General features: G+C 36.7%; 1 protein-coding gene across 1 annotated transcript in view; it reads left to right on the forward strand.

The window, feature by feature from the left end:
* Positions 1-18209, forward strand: part of Rab38 (RAB38, member RAS oncogene family) — a 69550-nt gene that overhangs the window by 14435 nt on the left and 36906 nt on the right. The window contains exon 2 of the mRNA XM_021205957.1: positions 10753-11033. Coding sequence (XP_021061616.1) covers positions 10753-11033 — 281 coding nt within the window. The remainder of the gene's footprint in view (positions 1-10752; positions 11034-18209) is intronic.

Consider the following 18209-nt stretch of genomic DNA (forward strand, 5'->3'; position numbering starts at 1 on the left):
GACATTCTGTCTGTTTAAACCTACAGAATATTCACATAGTTTATTCTTTTAATATTTTGATCTTTTCTAAAATGATGTCCTTTTACTGGAGGATTCCATATTTACTCTTCTAAAGTCTGTTTCCACTCTCAGAATACATTTTTTCTCCTTTCCTGTTTTATTTTATTCCATAACAATTTTTAAAAAATATATATCCTTTCCCTTTATATATTTTTAAATTTACCTTATGTATTTGAATAAACTGTAGCTGTTTCAAGACACACCAGAAGAGGGCATCAGATCTCTTGTGAGCCACCATGTGGTTGCTGGGAATTGAACTCGGGACCTTTGGAAGAGCAGTCTGTGCTCTTAACCACTGAGCCTTCTTTCCAGCCCTCTCCATAACAATTTAAAAGAAACAAATAAATAGTATTCTTTCCATTTTGCTTTCTTTTAAAAATTTGTTGTTTATCTTTCACCGTACAATATAATCACCACAAAACTGAAAAAAAAATTGTAATAGCTGAACTTATTCTTAGAAAATAATCAGCATTAAGGTTTTTTGTTTGTTGTTACATGATGAGATAAGATGGTTTACTTCAGTCCAAGTAGAATGACAGTGGCAAATACAACAGGCAAACAGAAATGTTGAAGATTTGGTAAACATATACTTGTCTATTGGGGAGGGTTGTTGTGTAGCTTTTCTGTAACTGTGACAAACATCTGAGGGAAAAACTTAATGAAATAAGGTTTATTTTGAGCATCTCATTGCACCTAGGAAAGAAAGATAGGGAAAAGAATAGATACACATACATTGTGTGTGTGTGTGTGTGTGTGTGTGTGTGTGTGTGTGTGTGTGTGTGAACCTATGAGGGCCATTATTATTAAAATCACCACTATATATGGACAAGGACAGAGGAAGGGAAAGAGGTAGGAAGAGAGCAAGAGGGAAGAGAAAGACCAAGAGAGACACAGAGAGAGGGTGAGAGGAAGAAAGAAACGACTCCCCACAGACATGGCTACCTATTTCTTGTAGCCAGGTCCCATCTCTACTTAGTATGAAATCATCAATGGGTATATGAAATAACCATCCTCATAACCCATTTCCCTTAACTATGGTAAAGCTCAAGCTCTCAGTTCTTGAGCTTTTTGGGGAGGCCTTTAAGATCTAACCATAACATAACTTCTCTTTTACTTCCTATATAAGCCTTAATGAATTTTCACTGTTCATAGCTGATCATGGGGGTGCTAGAAATTTGATCATGGTTGTAGATAAGTTGGTAATGTTTCAGCGGTGGTGATAAGTTGGTATTAAGTATAATCTATGTCTAGATGATGAAAAATATTGAGTAATAAACACCTTTCTGTCACTGGCATATCGGGGCAAAATTATGAAGAGTGAAGAGATAAAAATCTACAAGATGATCATCTCATCGAGGCACCTAAAACCAAGACATTTATAGTCACTTATCATAGCGTGAGGGTTTCCCTGAGACATTAGAAAAAAAACTTACTCTATTAGCAGCTCAGTGTTCCTTTCACCACAGCAGGAACTGTATTACTTGATTAGTTTTCTCTGAGAACATTGTGAACGAGATAAATTTACTTTTGATTTTATATTGGCTTTCTGCTGTTCATATACTAGACCTATAAATACAGAGACCATATTTATGGTTCTTTTAGATCTCATGATCAGGCCATAACTCTCAAACATGAACTACTTGTAGTAAATTCATTACCCTATTTCTTAAGGATGAGAATGACTACAAAAAATACAGCTCTCTAGTCTGAAATTCATTGTAACACATATGTGTATGATCATGTTAGAATAATGTTGATTTTTATCCTCCAATGAACACCTATTAATCATTTACTAGAAATGAGAGATGACTATAGAGTAAGTATGCTAGCACGCATCAGTGGCAGCTTCATTTTCTTCATGGTATCTGGAGCCCTCACTTTATTTATTGAGAAATAGCTTTCAACCTTTACAACTTAGAACTGGGGGTTAGGGATTTAGCTCAGTGGTAGAGTGCTTGCCTAGCAAGCACAAGGCCCTGGGTTCCGGTTCTCAGCTCTGGGGGAAAAAAAAAAAAAAGACAACTTAGAACTGTAACTAGCCTGTTCTCTGAGATTTTCAGATTTTCAGTGCCACAAGAGAGGTTGAAGCATGAATATATTCCATGACAAGTGATCATGATGTAGGATAGAGACAATGGCGTGGGTTGGTGAGATGGTTCAGCAGAGGGTAAGAGTGTTTGCTCTGCAAATAGCAGGACTTAAGTTCAAATGTCTAGAGCTCATATAACAGCTACCTAAGGCCCTTTAAGGAGATGAAGTTTCCAATATGACTGGTCCATAGAACATTTTGAATGAAGGGAGATAAGTTTTGAAAAGGTAGGTAGAGATAAAAGATATACAGCATTATGTATAGTCTTAATAAAATATTGTCTCTTAAATATGTGTGAGTAATGAACAACTAAAAAATGCAGAATAATGACAAGAATTACCTTTTGTAAGTAGATCCTAATAAAATTGGAGTTATGAGACAGGGGAGTATATTAATGGCACCTATAGTGTGGTTTTAAATGGAGATTTACAGGCTCCATACAAAACCAAAACAGCATATCTCTAAAGAGTGTAGGGAAAGAAAAGATATTCTATAGGAATTTCAGACTTGTTTGTTTATTTGTTGTTATTTCAAAATAGAGTTTCTCTGTGTAGCCTTGGCTATCCTACAACTAACTGTATAGACTAGGCTGGCTTCAAACTCACAGAGAAATGCCTGCCTTGCCGCCTCAGTGCTATGATGTAGGTTCTAAAAACAGAGTTTGGTATCAGAGTTTAAGAGAAAACACTATTGCAGGCACTTTCACAGAGACAAATAAAATAAAATAAAATAAATCCTGTTACCTCTAATTCTGTCTACTTGTGGTTGGTATTTTTGTATTATGAGCCCCAAACCTTAATTTATAGTGACTCATAAAATTATATCATTCAGAAGAAAATGGGGTAGACATCACTTTTCTTAAAGTAAAATACTCAAAATGCAAAGTTGTTAGGAAAATGGAGGCCAACATAACTTCAAAAACGCTTTAGATAAATTTAGAATACAAGATGTTGTGCTGAGTGTTTTGTATATTATAGCCATCTCTGCTTCTGCCGTAGACCTTATACCTGTTTAGGGGACTCAGGCATAAAACAGCTTGGTTGTTCTTAGTGTCTGTTATAGTTAACTTTAGCTATGAACTTGACATCAGCCTGGAGTTACCTGGGAAGAGGGAACCCCAGCACCTAATTTATGGAGGAGGGCCTAGCCTATTGTGGGCAGTACTGGAACAAATCGGCCCAGACTGTATAAGAAAACAGATCTGACAAAGCATTAAAGCTAGCCAATAAGCAGTATTTCTCAGTTGTCTCTGCTTCAGTGACTACCTCCAGATTCCTGCCTTTATTTTCTACCTTGACTTCCTTTGATGATGAACCCATAAACTAAACTTCTCTCTAAGTTGGTTGGATTATTAATGTTTGATCACAGCCACAGAAGACAAACAAGAACCTGGATCATTAAGTGAAAAATTCTATGAAATACACATTATGGTTGTGACATTTGTATATATTTTTTTATCTATGCTTGGGACACCAAGGAAACCATTACAGGCCATTAGAAAACAGAGCCCAAGTTTGACTAAATCTTGGAAAAAGAGCAACTAGAAGATTTTAGCTATCACCTTTATCAGTGTCATTAGCACCACAGAAAAATGAGCTGCAGAGACAGAAATGTTTGTTTAGGGCTATATTGATTTGTGTAAGATCTCTGGTGATAAAATTAAGGCCCATGTTTTCTGACTCCTCAAATAAATGTGCTTACAATTTCGCATCCCTCAAAGCTGGAAGCAGGGTCGTGATTCATATCCATTCGTATCCATATACTGGAGTGTGTCTAGAGGCCATAAGACAAGTGGTGCTCCACCTGGGAACTAGGTCAGATTAAACCAAGTATGACTCCTGGGCCTTCTCATGGGCAAAACCCTCCATATTAGTGGCATGGAGTTAAATAGCTGTCCAGTGAATGGGTGTTCAGTGAGTATTATAATGCCAGAGAGTGTTTTTGAATCATAGTCTTTGGTTTTTTTTTTTTTTTTTTTTTTTTACAATAAATTTATTCAGGATAGACTGTACAGGTCTCTACCCATAAGCAGGCACTCACTGAGAGTCACATGATTTTCACTTTTAACAAGAACTAGCAATTAGGGCTGTCAGCTGATAGAGGAAGGATAAGATGTGAGAGCCAGAAATTCTCTGGTCTGCCTGTGACCCCTTTCTGGAATGTCAAAAATACAAACTTTCCCAGTGGGTTGGCCTAGTGACCTCCATATACAAAGCTCTTTTCTTTCTGGAAACATTGCTTTCTCCTTATTTCTGATTCATTCACTCACACACTTATACACTCTTTCAATCCCTGTCAATCTATAAGACCATATATTTCTTTTTCATAGTCTGAAGATGATCCTTGGCCATACGTTAAAAGTAAAATCTTAATCTTTGGGAGCCATCTACTATGCAGACCTCTTGACAAACAGATTATTGAATAACCCATGACTGCCCTTCATCATGTTAGCTCTCTAGAGAGATCATAAGACATCTTTAACGAGCCTAGAGGCCCTCCAAGTTCTGAATGACACAGAGGGCTTTTTTTTCCCCATTTGTACTGAAATGTCATGCTACACCCTGAATGGAATCAAAGGAGATCATTATTTGTATAAGGCATTAAAAAAATGAAAAGGGGGGTCACCTGGGAAAAAGGAAAGTTCATCCATGGGCTGTGGGTCATATGAAGAATTTTTTACCCTTCTCCTTCATTGACTTGATAACTATGGGAAAAAATTTTAAGTTCCTCTATGGTGCAACCTATGTAAGAAATATTGGATTGTCATGTGCTTGTCCTAATGAGATGCTGCTCTCTAGCACACAGTCCTGAGGAGCAGCTCAGATACTAAGGGAAGAGCAGCAAATTCCATCCTTCCCAAGGCATGTTTAGGAACCTGCCTTTTCTGTAATACCATTGAGAAAATAACCTACTATACATTTATTACTTTTTATGAAAATTTACCAGCACAAAACATTGTGCTCTAAGTTTATATAAAGTATAGTTAGAGGTCCTGTTAACATGAATTTTTCTAAATACATTGCATTTTCAGTATTTTATTTTTTCCTGTGAAAAGACTCTGATTAATGTAATTTTATGATCCAATGTAAATAAGGATTTGTGGGTCATGAAACAAAAATCTATCCTTCATTACTTCCTGCCTCCAGCAGTCATTAGTAGACAGAATGAGAGGTAATAGGATTTTGTTCACCTTTTGTCTCTGCTCAAGTACCTATAATAGTGGCTTGTCTTAAACTCTGATCCAAATCTCTGTTTTTAGAACTTATGTAGTATTTCTATTATGTTTTTAACATAGTAAAGCAAATTTGACTGCTGAATGCTTAGTCTGTGTTAATGCATCCCATTTGCATAAAACTGGTCTCCATATTCTCCTAGACACTTTCCAGACGAGGAAGGCTTAATTGAGAAAGTCTAAGAAATTCACCAATAAGCATTTGCAAGATTTTCAGAATCAAACTGATTCCAGCTGACTGCAACTAATTCCAAAACCAGTCTTTATTCTTTAAGAGAAAATGGCTTTCTGCAATATCAGAGATATAAATTATAGACTACTTAATGAAGAGGTAGGCTCATTATTGTACTGTAAAGACATAGACTACCAACTGTCACAGATTCTATCCTTGCCAGTGAGTATCTGTAAAACTGGATTGAGTTGGCTACTTCTGGAACAGAGGTCTGCAGTCAAGATAGCACAAGAGTGTGGTGTCGAAGCTGAAAGTACTTGATGTTAGCGAGTAAATATGGCTTTGAGTTCAGACAGCTGAGGTTTAGGTTCTGACTTTGCAAGTTTGCCATACGTTTAATTTGATAAAGCTACAGACATTCCAAGTCTCAATTTTCTCATTCTATACTGTGCATACTGTTGGGAATGTAGCCCTCTGGTAGACGGCTTACCTAGAACTCCTGAGACCCTGTGCATGACCTAAATCTCCACAATACCAATAATGATAAAAAACTAAACAGTGAGGATAATAACCGTTCTGAAATGGTCATTTGTGTATATCAGGTTTTTGAGGGGGAGTAAGCATACAGAGTATGCTAACTTCTATTGCTTTTAATGGAAATATACTTTGCATGCCTCTTTATCATACAACATGCTTTAATTGTTAATCTTTCTTCCCTTTAAAATATAAACTCTGCAGAGCAGGGATGTGCATGATAACATCATTGTGTATCAAGTGTTCAGAGACCAATACAATGACCTGTGTTGATTCAGATATTCTAAATTGACATCGTAAAATGTGGCAGTCATTAGATACATGTGGGTATTTTTCAAATTAGCAATTCAAAAAACAGTATAATAAATAATGGATTTTATTAGTGCTTATTAGTTGGATGTTGTTTTTAATCTATTAGTCTGTTTCTTTCAATAAATGAGTCTGTTTGTATTTATGGTTGTTACTGAGAGGGATTTGATATTCCTATGTCTTGGGGTTTTTTTGTTTGTTTGTTTCTTGGGGGGGGTTATTGCTTCTTCTTCCCTCCTGTTCATTTTGGGGATTTTTGGTTTCCTGTGTTGAACATGATTGACACTCTTACTAAAGATTGACTCCAATCTTTTATCAATTCCTGAAATAAATTTTATTATTTCTTGTGTGCCCACTGATGAGTCTGTTTTTCTTCTTTCACTGTGTACTTTCCCATTTTAATATCTTTTGCAATGTTGGCCTGATTGTCATAGTTGCCATATTTTTTTTTGCTTATTATGAGATGTTTTTAAATTCTCTGTCAATTTTAAGAGACAACTTTCTCTGTATGGAATCTTTGATTTTTTTTTTTTTCTTTGAGGGCTTAAAGCATAGCATTTCACGCTTACATGGCTTTTCCTCTTAGTAATTAAAACATTATTTTAAAGCTCTTACAAATAAAAAACAATATGTTCTGACATTAGTCAGACCTAAAAATCTCTGTGTCTCAATGAGTTTCTGTATAATTAAAATATATCTTAGGGCTTCACACTGGATTTTAAGATTGCTGATGTGAGAGCTGATGGTGTTCTGACAATCCTCATCTATGTAATAATTTGGTAATTTCAACTTACAGCTTTTAATGTTCTGTACCTTTGACATTTTAGCAGCTATGTTGTGTTGGATTCTTCTATAGTCATGGGTATTTGGGAATCTTAATTGCCTCTTGCATTTGAATGTCTCTCTAGTTATAGAAAAAAAAATCTATTAATTTTATTGAATATATTTTCTATTTCTTTAGGCTTTTCCAGATCCACTTTCTACCTCATAGATTCTTAGACTCTGTATCTTGAACACAACCCACAGTTCTTGTGAATTTTTTTTTCCACATTCATTAGTTTCATTTTTACTTAAGCCTGAATATTTTCCCAAATTTCACCCTTGATCCTGAAATTAGATCTTCTGCTTGTGTTTCTGTGTTGAACATACTTCCTGCTGTTCTTTATTTGATTGACTTATTCTTTTATGTCCAAAATTTCTATTTCGTTCATTTTTGGTAGTTTCAGAATCCTTACTGAAATTGTCCTCTGGACACTTGATACTTAAATTTCTTCTCCAAGTTACTGGTTTAGCTACTTTAGTACCTTCCTTTCTATGTCCTGATTTCCTCACTTCATTTGTCCACTTATTTGAGTTCTATTTGTAGTCACTGATACTTTTTAAAAGTAGGACTCTGAGATCTTCTTCTTGAATTTCATGCATCTCATCTTTGGTTTCAAGTACTAAGGAATTGGATGCTTGTGAAATGAATTGTTTGCTACACTTATATTTCATGCTCTGTTAAAATAGAGGTATTTCTCAGTCTTTCTTTTTATTCTATTCTGTCCATTGTTTTTATTTTATTTTTATATTAGGTCCCTGGTGATATATCTTTGATTAGGTTTTAATGTTCTATAATGCTAATTATTTTGGAAACTAACCACAGTAGCAGATTATCAGCAATCTCAATCTAAACTTTTAGTAGAAGATAATTTGTTCTCTTGCTTATGTCCTGATAGATTTCAGAGTCAGTGTTCCTAGGGTATTGGTTAAGGGACTATATTTTGTAGTGCCTTTAGAGGTATGGGTATTAGTATTTAAGAGTCAGGTGAGGAGAGAATCTGGAAGAGGGAAAGTTAGAATAATAATAAAGAAATTAGGCAATAAAGAGTTCTGAGAATTACTAGAGAAAATATCTTTGAGTAGATATAGAGAAAGAAAGTATGATATAATATTAGATTTTTTTACTGAGATATAGATTAAAACACAGTAGCATAACAATTAATGTAAATAATAATGATAATAATAGTTCTAAAGTGCATCAGAAGAAGGTATTATGACTATAGTTAGGAAGATGTGGTTTCTTCTTCATCTTGTCTTACCTTTTGAACCAGTCTTCAAAAGAAGGTAAAGGAGATTTATCGTGTTAATAATCATGCATAATAGGGTCAATAATTCAAACGAGTTATATCAGTTTGTCCTTGCAAGTGTGAGAAGTTCGTATGGCTAAAGTCCACTTTCTTCCAAAATTCCCAGTTTGACACTTGCTGTCAGATTGCAGCTTAGTTTCTGGGGTTTTGAGGATCGTTCTTTTTGTCAAAACCTACTGTGACTGACAATGAGAAAGAGTTTAGAAGACCTGCTTGCCTATGGTTACTTTTTTTTTCTTTTTTTTTACTTTATCTGCATTTATTTTATGCTGAATTTATTCCTGTGTTTTGAGTTTTTGTTTCTTCAATTTCTTCTGGGATATCTTTTCCTCCTGTGCAACCTCCTCTTCTGGCTTTGGAACAACCTGTTCCTTCTCAGTGAGGATCATCTTAATGTAGCAGGGGGAGCTCATGTATGGTTAATCCAGCCATGAGCTCTGTGTGCATCTTAGGTGCCTTGTTCGCCTGGATGTGTTCAGTGACTAGAGAAACTACATCTAAACCCTTAAGTTCAGCATTACTCTCTGCATTTTTTTAAGCAAGTGCAGCAAAAAGTCAGCACTCATATTTTGGCCACCATCCCTGTGCCCAGCCCCACTGTTTGGCCTGGGCACATCTACCAATTCTACCATTATACCACTGGAATGGAATGGCATACTTTGCTTCTTTAAAGTAACATCCTCCAGATACTTGGTGGCTTTGCGTATATGCATACCCTTGATGGTCTGGGCAGTTTCCTGAGTGTTCTGTTTGAACTTCTTGATTTGCGTGATTTTGTGAGGGGTTTCTGGGTCAAGAGAGTGGTGATCCATCTTCACAGGTCACCTTTAGCTACTTACAGGAAGACCCCCTGTTTACTTTTTATGGAGTCTGTCTGAATACCATACCACATTCTGTAGCTCCTCTAGGCAGTGGCGGTTGTATCGGTTGTGGCTCCTTGAGAAGTTTTGAGCTTCAGGTTCCATACTTCTGATGCTCTCTCCAGTCCGTTCTGCTTGAAGCCTGGTTGTACCATCAGCACACCTTACTAAGTTCTGCTTCGAACTTCCTGCGAGTATAGTTGCTCACCCAAGTAATGGGCAGGAACAGCCTTTGGAGTCCCTCTCAGCTTCCAACAGCCGTGGCATACTTTGACCTCCGAAGCTGGCTGTGCTTTCCCACCTCTGGTTGGATTTCTGAAACCTGGTCTTCTATTGTTGGTTGTCTGGGAATCTGCTTCCCAGGCAGCTACAGCTTGATTTTCCAGGGTACGGGCAGTGTGCCTAGGCTGCAGTGCTGGCCTGACTGTTGCTTGGTGGGCAAAACCATACCAAGCATTATGTCTGTTTTGCATAGCTCTTTCTTTTTATAAGAATAGAATCTTTTTGTTGTTGTTGTTGTTGTTTTGGGACAGGGTTTCTCTGTATATCCCTGGCTGTCCTGGAACTCACTTTGTAGACCAGGCTGGCCTCGAACTCAGAAATCCGCCTGCCTCTGCCTCCCAAGTGCTGGGATTAAAGGTGTGCACCACCACGCCCGGCTAAGAATAGAATCTATTTTTAATATAAATATGTTTTCAGCTAGTCTGACAGACACAGCTCCTAATATGTCACCTTACCCTGAATTCCAAAGAAAGCCACATGTAATTTAACATTTGAAATTTAGCTAACTACTATGACTTACAGATGGAATTTAAAATTTTAAGCAGTTTTAATTAACTTAAATATCCATACACTTATAGAGGGACTATATAAGCAGAGTTATAAAATATTGTATGCTATACAACATTTTCTCAATAAATATTTTATACTTCTTCCACATTTATTTACTTATTTTGTGTCCATTCATGTGCACACACACACACACTCAAACATGTATACTATAGCACATTTGTGTAGTTCAGAAGACAAGTTGAAGTAGTCAAGTTTCTCCTTTTACCATGGTAGTTATAGGGTTTGAATTAATGTCTTTAGGATAAATGGCAAGAGCCTAGAACTCTTGAGCCATCTTATAGACCCAATAATCAAATACCTATTTTTTAAAAATTAAAGTTTCCTTTATGGTTGTAAATATTACACAACATAGCTACATAAATGTATATTTTATCCTGTCTCTAAATATTAGCATTAAAACTCTCTGTTTCATCACCTGCTCATTTGTGGGGGAGGGGATATGAAACACCAGTGTAGTGTACAATTATGATTAAAATTTTAGTAACTTAGTGAATTCTGTCTCTTTTTGCTGACAGGTCAAGAAAGATTTGGAAACATGACAAGAGTTTATTACCGGGAAGCTATGGGGGCATTTATTGTTTTTGATGTCACCAGACCAGCCACATTTGAAGCCGTGGCAAAGTGGAAAAATGATTTGGACTCAAAGTTAACGCTTCCTAATGGTAAGCCAGTGTCAGTGGTTTTGTTGGCCAACAAATGTGACCAAGGAAAAGATGTGCTTGTGAACAATGGACTCAAGATGGACCAGTTCTGCAAGGAGCATGGTTTCGTAGGATGGTTTGAAACATCAGCCAAGGTAATGCTACATTAAATAATAAGGCTAATAGAATAAGATTTACAAAAAACAAGCATATAACCATTATTATTATCATAGTGATAATAATGTTTCTGTCCAGTGATTTAGAGTTAGTAAATTGTTTTGTGCTCTATCTCATAGTTATATAATAAGTGACAGAAATTATTATTTACTACTTAAAGGTGACTATGACTAAATAAACCAAACTACTTGTGCGTGGCCACGTGTCAGGCAGTATGCATTGGTTTATTTACTCATTGGATAATAATTAGACTAGGGTAGTTAGCATGTTCATTACCTTATATTGTTGTGTTTTCTGAGATTTTCTGTATGCATATAAATATATCATTTAGATTATTTAAATTACACATGGATCATAATTATAATTGTGAACAAGATTTTGAGCTTAATTTATACTGGCATGTTTTACAAACATTCTTGCACTCAGTCCTTACAACATTATGTAATTTCATAGCAATATATATATATATATATATATATATAATATATTTATTCATAAATATTTGAAAATATATGAAAGAAATAGAGGTCACATTCTGTGTCACTGTCTTATTCTTCACACTGTGACTAAGTTAAGTGCATGTACCTGCATGTCAGGAGTTATACTTTGTCATATGAATGAAGAGATGACAATAATATAGAACCACCATATTGGGAATACTAGGATAGTGGGGCAAGAGACAGAATAGTACAAATGTGGAGAGCATAGCCTAGCTTGGTATTTCTGGTTTTTCTGGTACCCTGGCACGTATCATGAACTGAGAGCCTATGCAAGAAACAGGACCCAGGAACCTTTGTGTACAAAGAGCATTGCAGTTAGAGCTGTGCCTTACTTACAAATTTTCTTTTCTACTCTCACTCTAAGTTCCATTTTTGATTTATATATTAAATATCAATCATAGTAGGGAATAACTTCAATAGTAAATTTGTTTGATTCAATTTACTTTTAATCAACATAAATACTTAGACAAATTTTTGTTAGGCAGTATACCTTGATTTATTTACTCATTGGATAACAATCAAACTAGGGTAGTTAGCAGATTCATCACCTTATTTTGTTGTCTTTTCTGAGATTTTCTGTATGCATATAAACATATCATTTAATTATTTAGATTACAATCTATGTAATTTTGTTGTCATAGCTGTTCTACTCTTTTTAATTAATGTAAAACAAATATTTAGATATCTGTGAATCCCAAGCATTTGCTACCTGTTTGGGATTCAGATGTGCATAAGACAGGCATTATCTCGTTACTTTTGGAGCTCATCAATAGACTCCATTGCAGACATTCGTACATAGCTCCAGAGAATTGTGGGGAAAATTCCTTGAATGGCCATCATTCAAAGTGGGTTGCAGGTGTTCTGTTACATAGTATCTTACTATAGATATGATAATCTACTGTATAGGTTAAACATAGCTATGTATTTTCAAATAGCTGGAAGAAATAAAATGTTTCATTAAATATGTTTCCTTTGATTTAAACATTACTGGATTCCTATGGGAAAATGGCCTTGCCCAAGAATATCTAGGGATTGAAAAGAAAAAGCTTATTTAAGAATATCCCTGAAGTGTAAACCCAGCAGCATTAAGCTACTACTCGACTCACAAGATGATGGAAAGGGAGAAGAGCTGGTGGTCCCACTTATGGGGTCCCAATTGAAGTAATCTTGGTTAGAGTAATTTCTGGACACACTCAGCACCTGGGCCCTCTCTGGTCTACCATAGCTCACTAAGATTTTCTTGGGTTTCCAGAGTTATGTTATTCAGTTCTAAGTGTTGCCTTTGTTTGGTTATTATTTGTTTGTTTGTTTTTTTGTTTTATTGTTTTTTGTTTTAAACAGTTTCATGTTCTAGTGTACTTCTCTAGCTCTTTTAATCCTTAATGAGCTGTTTCATATTATTCTTCCCTTAGTTCTTGATGAACACAAGGAATTTTAACATCTGTAGCTTTCCCCTGAATTAGCCTGGAATTTTCGTTTTCATTACAAAATACCAGTTAACTAACATAGTCATCATTTTCCCTAAGCCACACACCCCACTTTCACACTGTGTGTACTTTCCTTCAGATCCTTTCTTTGTCTTTTTTCTTGCTTTTTTTTTTCATTCTTCCTTTCTTGCTTGCTTCTTTGCTTTATTTCAACTCGTCATCTGTTCATAGGAGACATGGTGTTTTGCATTACTCTTCTTAACTACTGGTGAACAAGAAGGGATAATTTTTATGGAGAAGTAGTCTTTGATTATTCTTCCACTGAGTGGACACCATCAAGAATATCTTACTTACCAGTCAAGTATTATGTGCACTGAAACTGCAAATATTTTTAAAGCAGATACAATCAGTCTTCATGTCTAACCATAGCATAGCATATGTAAAATTTATAGTGTGCAGAGTAGTGATTAATTACTAACAAGAAAAGGGGTAAGGAGGCTATGAACTGTTGGGCAGGTTGAAATTACTTCAGAGTCTAAGGACTTTCTTTTTTTCTTTTTTCTTTTTCTTTTTCCAAATTTTTATTAGGTATTTACTTCATTTGCATTTCAAATGCTATCCCAAAAGTCCCCTATACCCTCCCCCACCCTGCTCCTCTACCTACCCACTCCCACTTCTTGGCCCTGGCATTCCCTTGTACTGGGGCATATAAAGTTTGCAAGACCAAGGGGTCTCTCTTTCCAATGATTACCGACTAGGCCATCTTCTGCTACATATGTAACTAGAGACACAAGCTCTGGGGGTACTGGTTAGTTCATATTGTTGTTTCACCTATTGGGTTGCAGACCCCTTCAGCTTCTTGGATACTTTCTCTAGCTTCTCCATTGGGGGCCTTGTGTTCCATCCAATAGCTGACTGTGAGCCTCCACTTCTGTGTTTGCCAGGCACTGGCATACCCTCACAAGAGACAGCTATCCCTACCTATTCAATATAGTACTCAAAGTCCTACCAATTAGACAACAAAAGGAGGTCAAGGGGATACAAATTAGAAAGGAAGAAGTCAAAATATCACTATTTGCAGATGATATGATTTTATATATATATAAGTGACCCTAAAAATTCCACCAGAGAACTCCTAAATCTGATAAACAGCTTCAGTGAAGTAGGTGGATATAAAATTAACTCAAACAAATCAATAGCCTTTCTCTACACAACGGATAAACAGGCTGAGAAAGAAATTAGGGAAACAACACCCTTCACAATAGTCCCAAATAATATAAAATACCTTGGTGTGACTCTAAGGAAGTGAAAGATTGGTATGATAAGAACTTCAAGTCTCTGAAGAAAGAAATTGAAGAAGATCTCAGAAGATGGAAAGATCTCCCATGCTCATGGATTGGCAGGATCAATATAGTAAAAATGACTATCTTGCCAAAAGCAATCTACAGATTCAATGCAATCCCCATCAAAATTCCAACTCAATTTTTCAATGAATTAGAAAGGGCAATTTGCAAATTCATCTGGAATAATAAAAAACCGAGGATAGCAAAAACTCTTCTCAATGATAAATGAATCTCTGGTGGAATCACAATGTCTGACTTTAAGCTGTACTACAGAGCAATTGTGATTAAAAACAGCATGGTACTGGTATAGTGACAGACAGGTAGACCAATGGAATAGAATTGAAGACCCAGAAATGAACCCAACCACCTATGGTCACTTGAGCTTTGACAAGGGAGCTAAAACCATCCAGTNGAAAAAAGATAGTGTTTTCAACAAATGGTGCTAAGAACTTTCTTAACTTTGTTTCCCTTACTTCTCTTTGTTCCTCAATTGCAGCATCAAATTCTGTATGCCTGAGAATCCTAAGCTCATTAACTTCAGGCCTGGCTGACCTTCCCACTTAAATACTACATTTCTTTTTTTTTTTTTTTTAACTTTTTTTTATTAGATATCTTCTTCATTTACATATCAAATGCTTTCCCAAAAGTCCCCTATACCCTCCCCCCACCCTGCTCCCCTACCCACTCACTCCCACTTCTTGGCCCTGGTGTTCCCCTGTACTGGGGCATATAGAGTTTGCTAGACCAAGGGGCCTCTCTTCCCAATGATGGCCAACTAAGCCATCTTCTACTACACATGCAGCTAGAGACAAGAGCTCTGGGGGTACTGATTAGTTCATATTGTTGTTCCACCTATAGGGTTGCAGACCCCCTTCAACTCCTTGGATACTTTCTACAGCTCCTCCATTGGGGCCCTGTGTTCCATCCTATAGATGACTGTGAGCATCCACTTCTGAAATACTACATTTCTAATTGTCCAAATTTACACCAGTGTTAAGTTTGAAGAGAAGTTATGTACACATGTGGAAAGTGGGCCAGGGAATTTCACAAGCAATGTGCACAGGATTGTATAAGACCACACGGTGAAACATTGAGACTACATTCTAATTCTCTCTTCTCTCTAAAAGTAACTCATTTGAAGTTGCCCTGCTGAGTATCCTAACAATAATGTCTTGCTGACCCTGAGTTAACATTCACCATCAGTATTTGAAACCTCTGCAAAAATATGCATCATTGGCAAAGCAGAGTGCCGAGCTGCTGAACAAGTCCTTTCACAGGTCTGAAATAAATGTCTGCTAAGTTTTAAATACAGCATTGCAACCCATAAAACTGAGACCCAGATTAAACTTCCTGTTTGACCCTGAGATGGCAGCATTTGGGAACAGCAGTTCCTTCTTTGACTGCATGTGGGATCAGGGGGTGTGTCTGTTATAAAGCATTTTGATAAAGGAAGGCGATCTCTCGCATGATATCATAATCAGCTGACAATGAACATCTGATTTCTATTTTTCCCTTTTTTCATCTCAAAAACTACTGAGTCAAAGCCACACACTCGGTCTTTGCCCTCATAGCCACAACCTGACATCAGTAGTTACCTTGCCCTTTCTTAATTGAAACTAGAGCTTATAATCAAAACTATCTTCCACCATGCTGCTGACCCTACTGCTGAGGAGAATTTCATGTCTTAGCCTTGCAGTTTCTTCAGTAACTTTCATATATGTGTATGTATACATACATAAAGTGGTGCATCTGATCTTTAAATCCTATCTTCTTATACTAAATTCAAAGGAAGGAAAAATGATCTTTACCAAATCAGATTTTCTTTGCACTCTGTGTGAATGAGTGCTCACTGTGGATTTTCTAGGTAGCATGATTGTTCCCTCAACCATATCAACTTTTCCCAAACATTTCTGGCTTATTTCTGCTATTTAAAAATAATTATCGGGTTGGTGAGATGGCTCAGTGGGTAAGAGCACCCGACTGCTCTTCCAAAGGTCCTGAGTTCAAATCCCAGCAACCACATGGTGGCTCACAACCATCTGTCACAAGATCTGACTCCCTCTTCTGGAGTGTCTGAAGACAGCTACAGAGTAATTACATATAATAAATAAATAAAGCTTTAAAAAAAATAATTATCAATTTGTTTTACTCCTGGTTGTAAGCTTGCACTTACATGTATAAGTGGGATCTCGGTCCATCTTTCTCTGTCCATTTACTCTAATAATAAATGTTTTATGCCTTCCTGTGACCATACATAATTTTCATAGTTTGCTTTCATTATAAAAATTTGGCATCCTGCCATCTAAGCTCCTCTCATGAGTGGACTGAACCCTGCTATGTGTTAACAGGTTCACCTATTGCATTCCTGGAGGCTGTTGTCTGAGTCTTCCCACTTTCACTTTTGGGATTTGCTTTCTCACTATCTTCTGAAGTTGTTGAAATTATTGTGAAAATGTATGTGGATCACCCAGATGCATTACATGATTTCACTGTCACACACACACACCCCTACTGCTGATTGGTGCCATAGCCCAGAGTCCATCAGCTAATCTGGGTTTTACTGTCCATAGTTGGCTCTGAGGCACACACAGCTGTACTCTTGTGAGAAGTCCGTTTGTATCTGACCTCCCACCACCACCACTTCATTTTGCTCTTAAAGTGTGATTCTGTAGGTGCAGCTGTGTACAGAAATGGGACAGTGAAACAATGGAGCATGTCGTATCTGTGTAATAGTGAGGATGAGTCAAATTTAAAAACACCTGCAGTGTTTTCTGTTCTTGTTTACCTTTATCTCAAGATTTTCTACTGGCTGATTTCTCTTCTATGTATAGTGAATCTGTAGGTACACACTTCCAAGAATGCTGTAGGTAAATAGGTGCATTGGGAAGCACCTATTTTGAGTTAAAAGTCAATATGTCTGTGGATGAGAGAATGAATGTGCTTGACTGTGTACCGTCTGACATGGTGCTACTTATTGTAGAAAAAGAGTGAACACTTTGACACAGCAGCTTTTTCCCTCCTGTATTTTAGTAAGTGCTAAGCACATTTACTATCTTTAGAGATTTTTTTTTTTTAGTTCACTTACACAGGGAAAACCTATAATTCTTTTGTCTTCTTTCTTTCTTTCTTTCTTTCTTTCTTTCTTTCTTTCTTTCTTTCTTTCTTTCTTTCTTTCTTTCTTTCTTTCTCTCTTTCTTTTTGTGGAGGCAAGTCTTCCATACCTAGGGTGGCCTCAAACTCACTATGTAGTCAAGGCTGACCATGTATTATTATTTTGCTATGAATAGACAAGGTTAACCTAGTATGACCTTGTTTTATTGATCTTTCTGCTGCCATCTCCTGAGTACTGAGATTACTGGCATCTGTCACTACACATGGTTTTATGAGGTGCTAGGGATTGGACTGAACTCATAGATTTGTGTATTTTAGATAAGCACATAATATGCTATTTAATAGCATATATATTTAATAGCTTCTCAGATTTTATTTATTTTGGCTCTCTCTCTCTCTCTCTCTCTCTCTCTCTCTCTCTCTCTCTCTCTCTCTCTCTGTGTGTGTGTGTGTGTGTGTGTGTGTATTGTCAGATTTGGCAGCAAGTGCCATCACCCACTGAACCATCTCACTTGTTCATATTTTCCTTTATTGCTGCTTCTGGCTGTAAGACACAATCTTACAGAGGATAGCTTTGTTGGACATCAATGGGAGAAGAGGCCCTTGGTCCTGTGAAGGCTCAATGCCCCAGTGTAGAGGAATGCTAGAGCCAGGAAGCTGGAGTGGGTGGGCTGATGAGCAGGGGGAGGGGGGGGAGATAGGGGGAGGGGTTTTTCAGAGGGGAAACCAAGAAAGGGGATAACATTTGAAATGTAAATAAAGAAAATATCCAA

This window comes from Mus pahari, chromosome 1 (assembly GCF_900095145.1).
Source record: "Mus pahari chromosome 1, PAHARI_EIJ_v1.1, whole genome shotgun sequence".
In the NCBI taxonomy this organism is placed as follows: Eukaryota; Metazoa; Chordata; class Mammalia; order Rodentia; family Muridae; genus Mus; species Mus pahari.